The sequence below is a fragment of the Ochotona princeps genome, chromosome 11, assembly GCF_030435755.1.
Source record: "Ochotona princeps isolate mOchPri1 chromosome 11, mOchPri1.hap1, whole genome shotgun sequence".
Taxonomy (NCBI): Eukaryota; Metazoa; Chordata; class Mammalia; order Lagomorpha; family Ochotonidae; genus Ochotona; species Ochotona princeps.
In genome coordinates, this window is record NC_080842.1 from 50,606,768 (window position 1) to 50,625,336 (window position 18,569).

General features: G+C 49.4%; 1 protein-coding gene across 5 annotated transcripts in view; it reads right to left on the reverse strand.

The window, feature by feature from the left end:
• The window catches only part of TBC1D1 (TBC1 domain family member 1), a 187,713-nt gene that overhangs the window by 55,648 nt on the left and 113,496 nt on the right, over positions 1-18,569 (reverse strand). For 3 of the 5 annotated variants that reach the window (XM_058670215.1, XM_058670219.1, XM_058670218.1), the window contains 8 exons: positions 18,020-18,111; positions 12,842-12,952; positions 8,506-8,634; positions 7,167-7,253; positions 4,516-4,796; positions 2,737-2,892; positions 2,000-2,119; positions 952-1,091 (listed from right to left, as the gene is read on the reverse strand). In XM_058670215.1, coding sequence (XP_058526198.1) covers positions 952-1,091; positions 2,000-2,119; positions 2,737-2,892; positions 4,516-4,796; positions 7,167-7,253; positions 8,506-8,634; positions 12,842-12,952; positions 18,020-18,111 — 1,116 coding nt within the window. The remainder of the gene's footprint in view (positions 1-951; positions 1,092-1,999; positions 2,120-2,736; positions 2,893-4,515; positions 4,797-7,166; positions 7,254-8,505; positions 8,635-12,841; positions 12,953-18,019; positions 18,112-18,569) is intronic. The other 2 variants (XM_058670216.1, XM_058670217.1) reach the window with 2 other exon arrangements.

The window sequence follows — 18,569 nt, forward strand, 5'->3', positions numbered from 1 at the left end:
GGGACCAGGGCAGCACAGGGCTCCGGAGGACAGTGCCCTGAAGGTGCCCAGCAGGGGCAAGGGCAAGCTGCTGCAGCTGGGAGAAGAGCTTACTGAATCCACAGTCCTGGGTTGCATGAAGGACAGGAAGTAAAGACAAAACAGCAGGGCCATAGGACTGGGCTCATTCAGAAAGGTTTTGATCAGAACAGACGGTCTCACAGGCTTATCTGTGCCACTGGCACACCCTGGACATGGCACTCACACTGTAACTCCCACATTCTCACACGCTAATCTCCACCGAGGCACGGCCAGTCAACAGCAGAGCCCTGATTTCACATGGTGGTCAGGGCGCTGGTAGCCCGCTGCTCCTTAGAACCCTCCCTCTCCCCTTCCCATCACAGCCCCTCCCAGCCACTGCCAAAGACGAACATGAAGAGGCTGCCCTCCACAACAGGTGCCTGTCCGCTGTGCAGGCCCGGCCTGCCCATTGCACTTGACTGAGATCCGTGAACCCTGGAACACAGGAGGGATGGTGCTCAGCCCCCAGTGGAGGGGCTGAGGCAAAGCAAGGTAGGGTGTGGACAAGGCCTGGGCATCCCAGCGCCCACCCTCCCTGGGAGCTGCTTTCACTCTGGTAACACTGGCTCCATGTACTTCCTTTCCAATGTTATAAACTTTGGACATCTGTGAAAGGTGGGATCGGCGATGACAGCCTGCTGCTTCACCTCAGTAGAAGTGAGTGATGGCGCCAAAGGCAGCCAGCGACAGCTTCTCGGGCTGTCAGCTGGGCTCTGCACACAGACATCTGCCCAACTGGAACATGAGAACTCTCCTCCTGCTTGCAGAGGACGCTCCCCTGAAAGAGCTCTCTGTTCCTGCCCCAGGTTTGGCTTCAGAGCCTCCAGTGTGAAAGCCCCAACCCACAGTCCTCCCACGAACAGTATGCCAGGAACCCTGGTTGTGGCTTACCTTCGTATCTGCTCGGTGAGTCGCCCGCTTTCTGTGGGGTAGCCACCCGAAGGAAGATCTGCTGCCGCCACGAGTGTCTGCGTGTCTTCACGGGGGTCCCACCGGAGTCCCCCACATGGTTAGCTTTGGGTTCCAAGTTCCTACAAGGACGAGGCAACTGGTTGATGACCACAGGGAGGGGAGGCACTAATGTGGTTCAGCCTGGCTATTTCTAAACAGAGTGCTAAGTCATGAATCATCTATGTATAAACACACACAGCCCATCCTCTCGGAGGTTAAAGGCAGGCTGGAGAGTGGCCCAGCACTGCCCGGATGGGGCCTCCACCTGTCAGGGGCACGGCATGGAAGCAACAAGGCGGTAAGCCACAGTCATCTCCATGGGAAAAGGCTGCATAGCACCCAGGCCAGCCTTAACAGGCAGCAGCTGCTGGGCACCCCTCTGAGAGAATGAGGCCACCCTCTGCCCCTGTCGGAGCCTGGCCAGCATGTCCCCAGCACAGGTCTGGGACTCTAGGATCGCTGTAGAAAGTGACAAAGCTGCAGTTGGATTACACAGATACGTGGAGTCAATAATCCCCCAGTCACTGGTTGCGGCCAGTTGTTTTAACATTAGTATTTTCAAAACAACCAAAGTGTAGCTTTCATACATACAATCTATTCCTTAGTTTATTTCATCCTCACTGTGTCCTTGGGAAAGGGCCTGGCAATTCCACCTGAAGGGGTACCTGCAAGGAAGCAAGCCCTCCATATCCCCTAGCTGCACATCACAATTCCGCTCGCCACCCCGAAACCCTGCTCACACTTGAAGAGCTGGCTAAGGTTTTAACCCACTGAGGACGACACATACTCAGCCCCACTGGAAAACAGGTTATCACACAAGCTTCTAAACGATACTCAGTGAACACAAGAAAGGAGATAACCACTGATTTAGCTAAAATGATTTCTGACATGACCAAAGAACAGTTACAGAAAACAAACAGCACCATATACCCCCAAATAGTCAACACTCAGAACACTGCCAGGTTTGATGATCTAAATGGAGCCCTACCTTTTGGTGCTCACAAAGTCAGAGGTGTTATTTTCATCTACAGGAGCCAGAAATTTTAGAAAATTTGGCACAGAGGAAGAAGAATGAAGTTTTTTCCGCAGGGCATTACGGTAGGAGACGCTGAGAGAGTTTGGTTGAAAAGAGTGTTTAGGATAAAGCAGTAACATGAACACACACACACAAATCATGTCAGTTTTAAAACAAGAGAAACATGTCCATTGTGATATCCAAAAGTGCAAACCAGATACGAAGAGTTCACCAATGAGATTTAAAGTCGATAAAATTCACTCTTAAATGAACAGGATCTGTGATTTAATTAAAAATCAGTCCCTCTTCCAAATGGCTTGCTTTGAAAGAGGGCAGAATCATTGCTCTGAAGTGACAAGGGAGTCAGTGATGTGGCACGAGCTGCAGTGAACACAATCCAGCAGGGTCATGGGGCTGTGTGTGGACATGCGTGGGCACACTGGGGCAGGTGCATGTGAACACAAGCATAAGCCACCAGACCATCACCCAGGCCTGCTCCCACGTCATGCTGAGAAAATTAAACTGATGGCAAAATCAGGTCAAACAACAGGCTGAAAAAAACTACAGGAAAAAAAAAAGAGGCAAAGACACAAGCACAAAGACATACGTGCAAGCAATGGCCAGGCTTCCAGTGGGATGTGCCCCATGCCAGCATGAACTGCCAGGGCAAAGACCAGCAACATGGAACATGGCCATGCGAGTGCGCTCACCTCTTGGGCACGGCATTCCCACTTGGCTCTCCACTGGAAGTATGTTTTACACACTTAAAAAAGTTGGGTGAGGAGGTGGAGGGGTTAAGACGAGGTGGAGGAGCCAGGCACTGGCCTGGGCCAGGCCCAGCCTCGCCAGCAGGTGCACGGTCCCCACTAAAGAGCAATTTGAGAAAGTTAGAAAGCCCCGAAGGGAAGGGCGCACGGTGCAGGCAGGAGGCAGAAGTCCAGAGGCCCAATCCCCACCCTTCCCGCACCCCTCACTATAGCACCCCTGGTACCCATGTTCCTGTGGGGGCAGTTCCCACACCTGTTCCCGGCTGGCCTGCACTCCCCATACTAATTTTGTTCTATTCAGGGAGGGTTTGTTTTTCTTTTTTTTAATTGGGAGGGGAGAGGGAAGGAAAGGGGAGGAACTGACAGAAAAAAATTTAAAACATACAAAAGAAAAAGAATTTCAAGTTTTCCCATTGAAACAAACAATATCCTGGCCGGCATTTCACTGTCTTGCTTCCTGTAGATAAAGGGGAAGAGAGTCACAAGAGGGCCTAGGGCCGAAATGGTGCACTTCCCGGGACACACAATTCCCCACACACACTCTGGGAGCAGAGGGGAGAGGTCTGGAACCAAAGCCACCTGGAGCTCGCGTGGGCCACAAGGCCATGAGTCTCCGCGCAGACAGAGGCTTTGGAAACTTGCAGAAATTCACACAGCTTCAGTGGCTGTGCTGTATGTGGCCCCAGAGTGCCCTACCTATTAAATAGTTCTGTGGCTGCATCCTGCTTACTGACCACAGTTAGTTGGCTCCCAAAGCCCCAACACCAGTTGCAATGGCAGAGCATAGAGCAAGTTGCCCATCATCCCAGGGCTGCGAACAAGGCGGCGCACACCTGCACCTTGCCCGTGTGCACTGCACCTGCCCTGTGTCCTTGTGGGCACTCGCTGCTGCCCTCAGAGAGGGTAGCATGGGAGAGGTCAGAGCCTATCTCTCATGGATAAGGCCTGGGGTACGAAGACACATTTAAAGTTAATTTTAAAGACAGTCCTGGGCCAACTGACAAGCTCGGGCACCGGGGATTCAATTTCTCCCTAGAAGGCACGGGGATGAGTTCCAGCACCCCCTTACTTTCCCTTCTTTCTATAACCAGAAAAGTCCAAGTGTTTGCTGGAGCCTTACTGCTCAAATTAACAAATCCCTAAGAGTCTAGAATTCTGATTGGGGCAAAACATTCTAGAATACCTCTGCTCCAGTGTTTTCAGAGTTGTTCAGGGACTGCACCTAAGTCACAGCCAGCTCACAACAGAACTAGGGTCAGACTTCCGGTCCACAGGGCCCATCAATGGCATTTACACTGTCCTGCGAGGTTCCACATACCTGTCCCTCTCTGTCCCTGCATCTCCATCCCACTGTAGCCCTGCTTACATCTCCCAGTGAAGACGCATTTGCCCTGCCCTCCCCGCCCCCCGCCCTGCCATCAGCAGCTGGTTTCCAAAGCTGGCTACATACCTGTGCTGTTTGAGCACTTGTCATTCATGTTAGGGACCACTTCTGTTCCCTGTTCCTGCCGCCTGATGACAGACTGCTCCAAGCAGCCAGGTGCCCCTCCAAGGGGCCAGATGCCCCCTACCCCTATGTGTTTCCTAAGGGAAATCTTTTCCGGCAACACCTCTGACCTGGGCTTCCCTTCCACGTTGGACATGGCCAGGACACACATACCTGCTTAGCCACAGGTATAGCCCCACAACTTACACCCAAGTCACGTTCTGAGTAAATCTTACCTGTGTTCCTGAGGTGTCTCGGTGCCCAGTGAGTGGTACCTCATCAGTTTCCTCTGCGAGACCCCTGGTGAGCCCTGGGCGGGTCCCAGTGACTCCTGGCCCTCTACGGGGAAGTGACTAAGGGTGTTTGCCCGCCTCCTGAAGGCCTGCTGGGGAGACAGCAGCACCGGCTCTTCTGTGGGGTGGCTCTCTGAATCGCTGCTCAGGTCATCTGAGGATCCCAGCAGCTTGAAGGAGCTCTCGGGGACAGGCGGGGCCTCCTTTTCACCCAGCGATGGCTCCTGGCAGCAAACACACGCACAACAAGTGAGACACATCACAGGGGATGGGTGTGTGGGATTTACACCACTCCAAGAACTCCAGCACAGGAATGCTGGAATACAGAACTGCATGTGGTGAGAAGAGCCAGCTGGAGGCCACAGAAACATGAGGACTCACATCTATTGGACACCTCTGTGTCGGAGATGAGCAGGTAGGGAGAACGGGACATTTCTAAACACGTGATTGCCACAGGCTGCTCCACCAACAGCGCCATATCTCCAGAACTCAGTGGTCGTGGCCTGCCCCAACACTGAGTTCTCTATGTCTACCAAGGGTCTCACTCACATGTTATCCACATTTGGAGGCTATCTTGGACTGTATCCCATATTACTCTCTAGACATGTACTGCCATGACTCGGGAGATACCTCTAACTTCCTCCTGCACATCATTTGCTCTCTGATCAGGAGGCCTGTGGAAAGCTTTATCATACTGGGATTTAAGAAGGCAGCAGCATTATACAACCAACAGTGCTTTGTACACTGTCAAGTGTTAGACAAATGTAAGCCACCATTCTATTAAGTTCTCAATCAAATCCAAGTAGGGCCTCACACGCTGGCTGGGAGTCATGTCAATATTCTAACACTACAGACCTTCCAGGTGCACACTTTTAAAAGCAGTGACATACTAACACTCCCTCAAATCAATGCACCGGACATGGCTGGAGATTACTGTATTTTGTTTCAAATTTATAAAAAAAAAAAAAGTCAAACTAAGAGTAGGTGTCTCGCCTGCCCACGTCCCGCATCAGAGGACCAGGGCTTGATTCCAGGCGCCAGTGTCCCGCTAGTCACTCCCTGGGAGGCAGCAAGCAGGTAAAGAACACTCAAGTCTGGCTCCCTTCCAGCCACGTGGGAGACCTGGGCAGTTACTGGCTCCTGGCTCCAATCAGGGTCATCGTGGGCATCAGGAAGTCAACCAGCAAATGGGAGCTTTCTTTTTCTCTGATTCTCTATCTCCCTGCCTCTCAAATTGTTTAAGTGTTAAAATACATTGAAAGCAAGAGGACATGAACCTGCTTGTCACAACCAAATCTGCACTTTCATCAGAACCCCATTACAGATGCACCTTAAAAATCCAAGAAACTGTCAACCAGAGGAGGGTTTCTTAAACTGTATACCTAATATCAAAATACCGTTATCAATCATGTGGCTTGTCACACAACGTTTTTAAAACAGAGCAGAATGTTTTACAGGCTGTTCACAGCAAACACTGTTTTGAGAACTTATAATTACTTCCATGTGTGTAGACAGGTGTCTGTGAACCTTGAAACAATATTAAATGTGTTTCTTACTTTTGACCATGGTTTGAAGGCCATGTGTTGGGGGAGGATTAGAGCATAGGAGTTAAGCCTCCACCTGTGAGGCTGGCAACCAATATGGTTAGGAACCAGTACGGACTGGGAAGGCAGCAGGTGACAGTGCAAAGTCTGGGCCTCTGCCACCCATACGGGTCAGCAGGATGAAGCTCCTGGTTTCTGGCTTCAGCCAGGCGCAGCCTCAGCCATCGTGGCCATTTGGGGAGTAAACCAAAGGGCCGAAGATCTTCTGTCTCTCTCTTTGTAATATTGCTTTTCAAATAATCAATAAATGTTTAAAAAAAAAAAAAAGAAAGAAAAGAAAAGAAAAGAGAAAGAGCCACATCTCCAGGCAGACTCTCAGAAGAGCTGAAACCATTCCTGTGGTGAGGAGCTCGAACCCACAAACACATCCTCATCCTGGCATCAGAGTCTGCTCTGAGAGCAGAGGAGAGAGCCCTAACCTACTTTTTGATTGTTATCAAGTTGAACCAACCAGATGTCAACATTTTCAAGTGTCAGGGAAGAAAACATCAAAACAGGACACATAAACAGACCGAACAGCCACCTTTCTCATTATCACCAAGCTGTGCCTGGTGGCAGATGACATGTGGACACCTTAGTCACTTGCACCATAAGTTTCCCACCAAACCAGGCCGAGGTTGGAGCTTCAGGAACTTGAGTGGTGTCACCTGGATTCAGGAGCCCCCTTCTATCAGGTGTTCCCAGTTCCCTTTATTTTTACTGTTGGGCAATCTTTCTGGGGAAGAAATCTATTGATGGGGTTATGATAAATTATATCTCAGACATCCAAAATGGTGAGCTTGTTCTTTTGCAGAACAGCCTTCCTGGTTAAGTGTAATCCAGAATCCATGTGTTCCAACCAGCCCTCCCCATTGCCAAGTCGGTAGCTGCCAACTGTGAGGTGAAGCTATGAGGCTTCTCTTGCTCCCCTCTGAGATCCTGATGGACAGGAGGTGGGAAAGACCTGGCAGCTGGCTTCCTTAGGCATCAAACAAGGAGGAGAGTGCTTACTTTGCTGGAGTTACTTAATGTGCTAGACATGGAACTGTCGAGATCCACACCGGTAGAATGTTCTGGCAGACCTCTGGCTTTGTTACCCTACATGAAGAACAGAGAGCTGAGTTAGGACTCCTGGGGCTTTTGCAAAGACATCTGCTAGAAGCAACTTGGTCTGTTTAAATCAGCTCAGGAAAAACACACAGGGTAAGACAGGCTTAATGTACGTATAAACGTACATTAAGACAATCCACAGCTCTGCTCTGTTTTTAAATATGACAGCAATCCAAATGTTCCAGAGGGAGAGTGGGATAAAAAAACTGTTTCAGAGCTGCAGCTCAATCATTGGGCAGCAAGGCTGGCAGAGTAAAAGCCATGGCTCAACAGCTCTCTTCCCAGGCACCAGTGGTCACACCCAGGCAACCATGCATCACTCAACATCGAACCACTTGGGTTGGGGCTCTCACACACAGCGCCTCCAACACTCACATTTGTAAATGAATTGTTTTCGTTACGATGATCTCAGAGGATGTTGCAAAATCCTCAGTAACATCTTCAAACAACATGAAATCTAACTTTAACAAGAATAAATAAAGCACAAGTTTCAAAGGGAGTGTGTCATAAGATCAGAAAGACATGGTGAGCTCAGGAAGGTGTGAAATTTTGACCGAGACACTGATCTTGGAGAAGTGTCAGCAGAGCCACCCTACCCATGGGGTGGAGAGGAGTCGTTTCTGAGAGGGGTCCCAGCTGGGGCATGTGTGTACTCTCTTCAGCTACAGAGTCGCAGCTGACAAAGCAAAAGGCTAGACTGAAAATAACTCTATGCTTTGGGGGTCACGGGCATCTGTGGCAACCACTCAACTCCATGCAGAACCAGCTTCAGAAACAGGTAAACAAATGGACAAGGTTGCGTTTCAGTAAAATTTCCTTTACAAAAAAGATGGGCAGATTTGGCCCATAAGCCACAATAGTTTGCTAACCTCTGCTACAGAGAGTTCCAGACACCTAACAGCAGCTAATGGTAATGGCTCTTGTTCCCAGGGACAAAGGGAACACACTATGATGTGCCCAACACTGGCTCTTTCTAGACCAAGAGCAAGCTGTACTCCTATGAAGGACCCAGGAAGCCCCACTGGGTACAAGACCACAGCACAGAGAATACATTTTAAACCTAGGCAACAGTTAGAAATAACTGAAAATGTAGGTAAAATATTCCAACAATGAGAAGACACACAAAAGGGGTTTTAAACTTTCATACTTACTGACATACATGGATGAGAAAAGCATAGGTTCAATCTTACAGTCTCTGCAGAAAAAATGCGACTTAATCAAGGGGATTTGCATGACTCACTCGGGACAGGATACTCTCCAAGGACTCCGTCAGAGACCTCTTCGCTTTGGTTCTCAGCATGTCCAGCCTGAAGCGAGTGGCACTGGATGGTAGCTCACTTCCAACATTCTCTGCAGCAACGTGCCCGGGCTGAGGAGGGAAAGAGAAGATGAGTCACCTCAATCTGCCTTCCTGCTACAAGGCTAAGCCTCTAGGACACATCTTCTGGACACATCATCACCTCAAGTACGTCTGTGATGTCATGGCACCTGCTCCCTAGTGCCATGGTATGAATCCAGAAACAATTCTGCCTCCAAGAGTTGCTTTGTCCCTGCTAAAATGAGAAAGTGTGCTTTGAAACTCACCAGTTAGACCGGTTTGCATTAGGGCTAAGCAACTGGATCAGAGGTCTGGCTGCCATCAGCTAACTGTGACCTCACATACATTTCTTCTTTCTCTTTGTATTTGTTCTCTGGTAAACTGAGTCCAAGAGCAAGATCTAGTCCTAATGCTGGGTTGTGAGATTCAAAGAGCTAATGTACAGAGAGCAGTGAGCGGTGTCTAGCACAAAGGCAGCTATGACTAGCTTTGCAAAGCAAAGCAGTAACTTCCCTCTGGGGTACACTTCAGGCAATGAGACAAAATAACTTCGGCCACTGAGGAATGCATTCCCCGCTGCCTGTTACTCATCCCCCCCCCACATCTCTGCAAGTCTCAGTCGTCCCTGCTTGGTTTCCATCGCCCCTTCCATCCTCCTCACCGAAGCATCCCAGAGGCTGACAAGTGCCAACCAAGCGAAATGCTTCTTGCCAACAGGAAGGTGTGCTTGAACTGCAGTTTACATGCTTTCTCACCTGTTTCCTGTTAGGCAATGACTCTAGAAACAAGCAAGTCCTTTAGTGCACAGTCTGCTCTACCTGTTGTGATTCCAAGCATGCAGAAGAGTGTGGAGGTGAACTATCCAACTATCTCTGCCCAGCACCCAGCTCGGTCCTGTCCAGCAGTGGCCAAGCCTTGGGGGACAGTGAGGAGTGGGGCAGAACGCTTCCTTGCTGCTCCCTGGCCTGGGATCCATCAGCTGCCTCACCTGCCAACTAAGGCCACACGCTGAACCCTCCTCATAGAGCTGCCAATGAATTGAGGCACATTAGAACACACTAGACATTCAAAGGATGCCAGTCTTTTGGATGATTATAAACTGCTCACTCCCTCTGGTTAACCACAATCATTACAATCCCCTGTGCAGCCTGCCACTGCCCCTCCCTCCTGTCACCCAGCCAGCCGACACAGGCACACTCACTCGCCTGGGTCTGGTCTGTGTCTCTATCCATAAAACCCAAGCACTGGTTTTCAGACAGCTGACACTTGGCATGAACAGGACCATGCTGTACGTGTCCCTCTGCAGTCTGCTGCTTTCCTTGCAATGATGTTTCTGAGATCTAGCCACCTTGACAATCTGATCCCTCACACTAGCTTTTCTATTCAGGACTTCACAAAACAATTGTGAAATATCTGTTTTGTTCTCACAGAGGCAGCCGCAGTGAGCCCTCCTGCCCAGATCTCATTCAGCTGTGAGGTGAGGAGGCAAGACTGTCTCTGCCAGGTCACCAGGTCTGTGTGTTCAGCTGGACCAGAAGCCACCGAGCCTCTCTCCCCTAACCCAGGCCAGCTCCTATCTCCAGCACCAGCACCTCCGAGTTAACCTCTACCAGGTGATTGCTGAACTTTCCAAATTTTTGCCAATCTGATGGGCACAGCAGGCTATTCTTTTAATGTGCTGCTCCCAATTTTTAGTGCTACTCAGCACTGTTTCATCTTCTTTCTCAACATGCTGCTCCAAAACTCTGCATCTTCGTTGAAATAATAGAATCCAAATTTATCAATGAATGTTACACATGTGTTAAGACACAAGGTTTTGATAAGATCTATATTCGATTTTTTTGTCCATCATTTTATACTCCAATGAGAATCAGAACATGCATAAGAATGGCTAACAGCTCAGACACACCTTCAGGAAGGGCGACTATTCTTTTTTTAAAAAAATTCTTATTTTTGATGATTTTTACAGAGTTGGTTAGAGTGATAAGGGACATGTGCATCCCACATCAGTGTACCTGGGTTTACACTCCACCTCTAGCTGCAGATTCTGGCTCCTGTTAATTCAGACCCCAGGAGGCTATGGGATGGCACAAGTGGTTAAGCGATGCTGTCCATGTGCAGGACCAGGAATTCAGTCCCTGGCTCCCATCTTTAGCTTGGCCAAGCCCTGCCATGGATAGCAGTTCCTGAATGTATAATAACGCATTACATATTTCAATACAGAAAACTTTTCATGGATAAGCTAGTGACCATGATTGGATCATAATGCCACATACATGTGTACTGAAACTCTTCACTGTAAACGTTGCACACACTGTATGTGTTTATACACAAACATGTGCAATTACTGTGTGCCAATTACAAATAAATTAAAAAAAAAAAACTAGGGCCCTACATCTGTCTAGGTCATGTCAGAACGTGTCAGCCTTCTGCAGGGAAGCTTAGGGAATGAGAGCCACATGGTCCAACCGTCTGACCGCAGAAATGAGAGCAGAAGTCCACTGAACACTCCTAAGCTCTGACTCACTGAACACGCAGCGGCTCTTCTGAACAACCTGTAGCCGAGAGTGTCCGGCGGGAGAAGGGGGAGGCCACTGACCACACATGGGATGGGAACCACCACTTTAAAGCAGGTACAGGCCATCCTGCTCGCAGGCCGTCTACAATCCCAAACACCAGCTCTGCTGTGAACCTCAACCTGCTACTGCCAATTCTCCACTGTTTGATAATGGGGGGAAGGGAGGAATCACATTAAATATATTTCCGCACTGGAACAATCCATACCAAAATCACAAAGATTAACCCTGGTCTAGAAAAATGAATTAGTACTTAGGTCAAAACTTTTGGCCCAACATTCATGCTCAAAGTGATCACGTTCCATCCACAATAAATGCTCCATTCCCCTTCCCAACTGTTAGAAGTTATTCAATCCACTGATCCACCATAAGTTATCAATTTCCTGCTGAAACAAGTCAGGCTAACTCAAACATAAGAAAACTGCAAGTTTTCTTTCTCAGAAAGGAAAAAACTGTTAGCAGCTCAAGAGGGTGAGAACAGGGTAAGAGCCCAAGAGGGAAAAAGAAACAGTTTGACAAGTAAACAGCAAAATTAACTGAACACTTACTCAGGGTGGCCCATGGCAAATTACCAGGACCCCACAGCTGGGGCACAGGCTGGGAGAGAAGCTGCAGCAACCAAACAGGGCCAAAAAGCAGAAGCCCAGGCAACACACTGGTGCTACAGTCACCAACAAAGAGGCCTTCAGCTAGCCAGCAAGATGAAAAACATACGTCAGGCCCTGCGCATGAGCTCCGGGAGTTTGGCACTTGCTAACAAAGTCGGCCAGAGGGCAGAACTCCAATGAGATGGCTGTAAAGTGAACATCCAGGTAAAGTCGCATACACCTGCTGCAGGTAACAGTCAGGGAAGGCTGTCAGTGACCAGACAGCAGGAGACAGGGCATGTCACCCAGCAGTTAAACATTGTGAAGTAAGCATTCGGTGTTGGAGAGAGAAAAAGGCAATGTTGTTTCTGGAAAAACTAAGGAATCTGAACACCCATTACCAATAATCCTCTAAACTCTTTTGCCAACAAATAATTTCCTCAAACACAAAACGCATATGATTGGAGGCCCTTAATGGTTCGTTATGAATTGACTGACATGGAGTCCAAAAGGCACAGGAAAATGGTCTACGGCACCATGTACACTGAATCCCATGCCTGTAGATCTTCAAAGGCTAAGAACTGAGGTAGCTCCGCCTCTGGACCTAACATCCCGCCAGCAGAAGAGCTGAGAGAAGTTTCTTGTGGGCAGAACAAATAGGGGACAGATCCATCTGCCCATGATGCAAAACCAGGACCAGTGCAAGTTCTATAGCTGAGCAGAAATCCTGCTGTACACGCTAGCACGGCACCTGACTTCATACCATCGCTTTACACTCCCACGGCGTTTCTGCTGCAAACAGCTTTTGGACCCTTCATGCAACTCCAAGCACAATGGGACAATGCTGTTCCCCTCTGACAAGGGACAAAGCTGAGGTGACAAGGACCGATTCCCGGAAAGCTGTGTGTGCTGTCAATCTTAACTCTGGGGGTCCTGAGCCAGTCCTTTGCCCAGGAGCAGACACAGACTCTCCTTGTCCTAACTAAGCAGAGCCTAACGCTCCCAAACCTTTCCATCTTTGTGCAACAAGTGAACATAAAGCCTAAGAGGGAAAATGGGCCTCTGAGTAAGAACCGTAAGAGCAAAACGCCATACCTGCTTCATCTCCCCGATGTGGACGTGTTCTTTCTGCTTCTCTTCATATAGACATCTCAGAAAGGAAATAATCAACTCATTCTCTCGCTGTTCATTTCTTGGCCTCAATTTCTTAAAAAAAAAAAAAAAAAAAAAAACCACACACACGTTACATTACATTTCTTGTTATTTGTCTCCCCAATGCCTAACCCCACCCCTTGGAAATAACCAAGAGCTTCCACACACTAACTCGTGCTTTTATCTGATGCTTTCACTAGGGGGCACCAGCGACCCTAACAGTGAAGATAGTTTACAGAAAACAACAGTGGGGTCAATCAGTCAGATTTTAGCTTTTGACCTCTTGGGTCTTCTTACCCGAAATAAAGTTTAAACATCAGAGAGAGAGGCATGGTCAAAATAGTCAATAAATAAATAGTTCTACAACAGAAGGAAAAATAGAACCCATATAAACAGGCAGAGGTCAGGGGCCACCATGTCGTCACATTCACCAATTCTTAAGGGACAGAGAGGGGGACAAGGGCAGAAATCCGGAGGCGTGGTTTGTCATGTTGCCTGAGCACCCCATGACCATGACACACCTTCTGGAAGCCTCCCGAGACAGGCACTTCCTTGCACAACTTCACAGCAGGCCATTTCCTTTTCCTTTCTTTTTTCTACAAACCCTCCCTGTGCCTTCTAACTTTTAGACGGGGCAGTGGTGAGGAACGCTGGCCTAGAGACCAGAAGAGGTGGATCTCGGCTGCTGAGCAAAACTGTTCAGTCTTAGTTCCTCACCTGCTAAAAACGGAGTCCACCCACAACTAGATCACACAGCTCCTCCTTGGATCATTCTAAACAGCAAAGTCCACTTGTAGAAGGCCAACTGATTTAATACATTATTTTTTCTGAATATGAAGAAAACAAAACAAATGGACAATCCACAACGCTGCTTGTCCACAAACTCAGGGAATGCACCACTTCTATACTGTTGAGTATTCACTGTCCTGTTCCCTCTCACCCCTGCTCCAAACCTCCAAGCGCCCTTTAAAACAAGATCAGCGGAAGGGCCAACCAAGCAGGCCTCAAGTCAGGCTGTCGGCACCTTGTCCCCGCCTCCCAGGGACGCCACTGACCCACATGTCTGACCCGTCTGACCGGATGGCTCTTCAAGGGGAGGATTATTTGAAAACAAGTTATTCCTGTTACCCACGCAAGAGAGGGGAAACGATCACAAGAGTGTGTTTCCACCGGGGACTTTCTGTTCACAAATTTCAGATCTGAGAATTAAACATTCAGCAGGCTAGGGGAGACAACACTTGGCACGGACTCCATGCCGTAAACCCTGATGTGACCAAGTTCTGCATGAAACAGGCAACATGTAGAAGTCTCTACAGGAAGATCCCATTAGATCCTCCAAAAAGGAAAAGTGCCAGCCAAGTGCCACAGTCTCCAGCTTCACATGACTGGGACCCAAGAAAGCCACGACATACTGAGACTGCACGGCCACAAAACGACAGTCCCTCTGCTTCACAGCTGCTGGGAACACACGATGAGGAAGCCTCTCTGGAAGACAGCCACCAGCTTCCGACCACAGGACACACTCAACGTGTAAGCCAGTCACTGCGCTGCTTGCTGTTGCCCCACATGCACTGAGAATTCCCAGCCATTCTCAACACCTGTGGCTGAATGCCCACTGCAGCTCGCTTCTTACTGCCATGGAAGTGGGAGGAACGGGAATGGCCCTCCAACACTGACAGATGGTGGGACAGTCAGACTACCATGCAGTAATAAACAGAAACAAACTGTCAAGCCTCAACCAAACAAAAAGGAGGCAAATGGAAGAAGGGATGTCTTGTACCACTCCAACTCGGTGACATTTGGTGAGAAGAAAACCATGGAGATAAGGAAAAGATCAACAGATGAGGGGTCTACACCCACTGCACTATCCACCTGTCCTTAAGTCCCTCCCTGGAATGCACTCACTGTCACAGGAGAGGACGAGAGCCCCTCTGTACCCAGGTGTGCCAAGGCTCGCTGCTGTTCCTCAGGCTGATGGCAACCTGCGAGGCCGCCAGGAGCACAGGGCAAGACACCACAGCTGTGAGCCTCACGCGCATCCTGTGACAGGTGCCAGGAAAAGTATCCGCCTCAAACAGGTCACACATCAGGAGGAGGCCTGGCAGCACTGGGAATCATCATGGGGACCGAGCTGTCTGCTAGTACATACATCGCCAGCTCGCTTCCACAGGGTCTGGCCCCAGCACCGTCTGCACGGCTACTGCTGGCTGCTTATCCTCTGTGGCTGTTTTGTGTGGAGTTACTTTCTCCACCTAGAACATTCATTGACAGAGAGCTGAGCACAGCTCATTGGTTTTAACAAGCAAGTAGCTGCACAGTCATATCAAGAGTAACTGTGGGGCCCTGTGCAATAGCATAGTGGTTAAAGTCCTCGCCTTGAATATGCCAGGGTCCCATATGGGCAACGGTTCTAATTCCAGTGGCCTTGCTTCCCATCCAGCTCCCTGCTTGTGGCCTGGGAAAGCAGTCAAGGACGGCCCAAAGCCTTGGGACCCTGCACTCGTGTGGGAGACCTGGAGGAAGCTCCTGGCTCCTGGCTTCGGATTAGCTCATCTCCAGCCGTTGTGGCTGCTTGGGGAGTGAACCATTGGATGGAAGATCTTCCTGTCTCTCCTCTTCTGTCTATATAGCTGTCTTTCCAATAAAAATCAATACATATTTTTTTAAAAACAGAGCAGCTGCATCTGCTTCCCCTTTTGCACAGCTCACTCAATTGGCACTGTTCCAGTTATCCACTAATGGATGTTGACTCGTGGCGTCTCACAAAAGACCAGCCCCCATCTCTCACAGCCCTCCTCCTATTTCCCACCCACCTACTGTGGCTCAAGCTCAGTCACCAGTCCCTTGGCGCCCACCCACAGCCCTCCTCCCAATCAATTCCCCACACTGCTCATACCTTCAGGCTCAGGGTTGGTAAGGGAGCCGCCACGTGTTCCCCCCTCATCCCTTTTTCTCCTTTTTACCTGGCTCTCCCCCATCCTACTCCATCTTGCCCCTTTCCTCTGCCCTGGTAGCCTCCCATCCTGCCACCATGGCAGGAGACGTGTCCCTGAGTGTTCTCCACCCCTCCACCCCGCTCCTGCCTTTACCCCGCTGGAGTAAGGACCTCCTAAGCACCTCACTGCACCTGGGATTTGGGCTTGTGGTAAACTTATCGTAAAAAGAGGACTTGGCTGTGGGAATCAGCTATGCAGAGGAATTCTAAGTGTGTTTAAAAACTAACAGTAGCTGCATGTAGCTTATGAAAACTGGGCCTTTGAGGACTTCTTAAACACAAATCACCCTCCACCAGGGAAGGTGTTTCCCATTTATCACAAGAGGACTCACCCAGCTGCAAGGCCACCTTGTCCTTTTTCAAGCCCCCCTAGCAGGCACTGCTGCCTAGAATGAAACCAAGAGCAGCCACTGGAGAATGAACTCACAGGCCCATCAGCGAGCCTGTAGAAGGCTCAGCCCCGGCTCATCAACCCTGGTCCTTCCAGAAAGCACCATGGGCAACAACGGAGGACAGAGGAGAAGCTGGTGTTTCAAGTCCAGGAAACACCACAACTTCTGGTGTTCCGAGCAACCAAGATGCAAAGCGGCCTTGAGAGGTGAGGGTTTTTTTTCCCCGTTTGTAATTAATCTAAAAGCAAGCCTTTGTCACCTGCTTCTTTACCGTAAAAGACTTGGTACCAGAAAGCCTGCATGGGCCCAAGTGAGTCTCAATCCTGGCCATGAGGAACTTGGCATTCTTGCAAGAGAATGTTGTATGTACTGTCTGTTCTGATTTAGCACACCTTTATTAGGGGAACATTACATATTACATGGTATTTTCTACATAAAAGGCAACACCCACCCAGGCACAGACATGCCTCCTGGACTTGCTGGATAGATGCTTCCCTGGGACCTGGCGACTGACTGACAGTAAGCAGGCCAGCAGGGGAGGAAACAGGCCCAGCTTCCACCACCAGGGCCACCTGTTTCTGAATCCCAAGTGCAAATCATATTGATCTACAAGCATCCTGAACTTGAAAACTTCACAGATCCTCGAAGAAAAGAACAAAGTACTTTGTCGCAAGCTGGTTTAGAAGAAAACAATATAAACCCGACTGAAAATCATGGAAGCCACCCTCTAAGCTGTTTGTGCAATTCTAACGTCCTCCTGTGCTTGTTTCCCGACAAATAATATGCCAATCCTATCACAAAGAAAGAGGGACCCTAGCACGTGCATAAGGGAACACTGCACTCCTTTAACTCGGAGCACTAGCAGAAAACTGACCATGGAGCCCTGTGTAGTCCCTTTGCACAAGGAGGAGGAAGAGAAAGAACCTGTGGCCCAGCTTTCCTCGCTGCTCGACGATGCTTCTATTTGTAGAAGCTGCGGGTGACCCCGCCAGCACCCCCCAATAAACACACACCGCATTCTGATGTGTTTTCCTCCTCTAGACCAGCTCCAGCAGACCACAGAAAATGTCCCCTTGGCTGAAGCAGATGTAGAAGTTTTGGCAAGCTCGTTAAAGAGTCGCCCTGAGCAGACCACAGCCTGACTTCCCTGAGCCACACAGCAGCCGGAGGCAAGGACAAGGACATCTTCTCCAGGTTTAGGGCAGAAAGGACAGGGAGCCAGAGTTTTGCTTCCATGTGGCTGGTGCTATTTTTACCTTTGGATTTGATCTATGGTTCTGTGTAGACAATATGACCTAAATTTTGAAACCTTAGCGGGGGCGGCAGGGGGCGGAAAAGAAGGAGAAATGCACAAAACACTGTCTCATTTAACTTCCAAAGCTGTGGTGGAACCGTGAGCAGGAAGGGGCAGCCGAGGTTTCCACAAAGCAGATGCAGGTACAGAGAACCAGGTCCGAGCCTCTGGCTCCCTCTTTAGAGCTTCCACTCTCTTACTCTAACCTGCTTTCTGAAGGGAGAAGCTGCCCTGCTATGAAAGCCAAGACGGACGTAAACCCACAACTCTAACCCAGCCGGCCCAGGGACTGTTCTAGCTTAAGCCTGGGGGTGTCCACAGGCTCGTCTGCAGGCTGGTGACCACATGGCCTGACGGGGGCACACGGCACCACGGCATCTCACACGGAACTTGCTGGCTTTTCCCTGTCTCTCCAAGTCACAAAAAAACCTCCACCATACCTGAACCTCCTCAAAAATGGTCGCTTGCTCCTGGTTGGTTAAGGTTGTCAGGTGCTTCTGGAGTTCTAGTTTGGTTTTAGAAGAATTCATTCCTATTAATAGAAAAAAAAAGAGAGAGAGAGGGAGGCATGATGGATTTAAATGTTAGCAGGAGGAGTTAACACTTCCACAATCACTGTCTTACAGCCTCTCACACCCAATGCGGGCTCTCCAGCATCTATGTAGATTCCAACCAAAGTGCCAGAGGTGCACTAAGGTCATTACCCTTTAAATGTGCTCCGACGTGCTGGGCATTACATTCTAAGCATGAAACTCGCAACATTTTCCTTTAACTCCCAAAGCCACCTGATCAGGAGGATATCCGTCTTACAGCTAAGGAAACTGAGGCCCACTGAGTTTAGGTAACTCCCAAAACACACCACCCTGGACACCCCTCAGGGGGAGTGGCTGTCAAGAGCTTCCCCTGCACCTCAACACCTCACCCACAAAGAGCATGCTCCCCAGGGTCCCGTAACTTCTTGAGCTCCTGTAGCCAGGGCAGGAGACATGA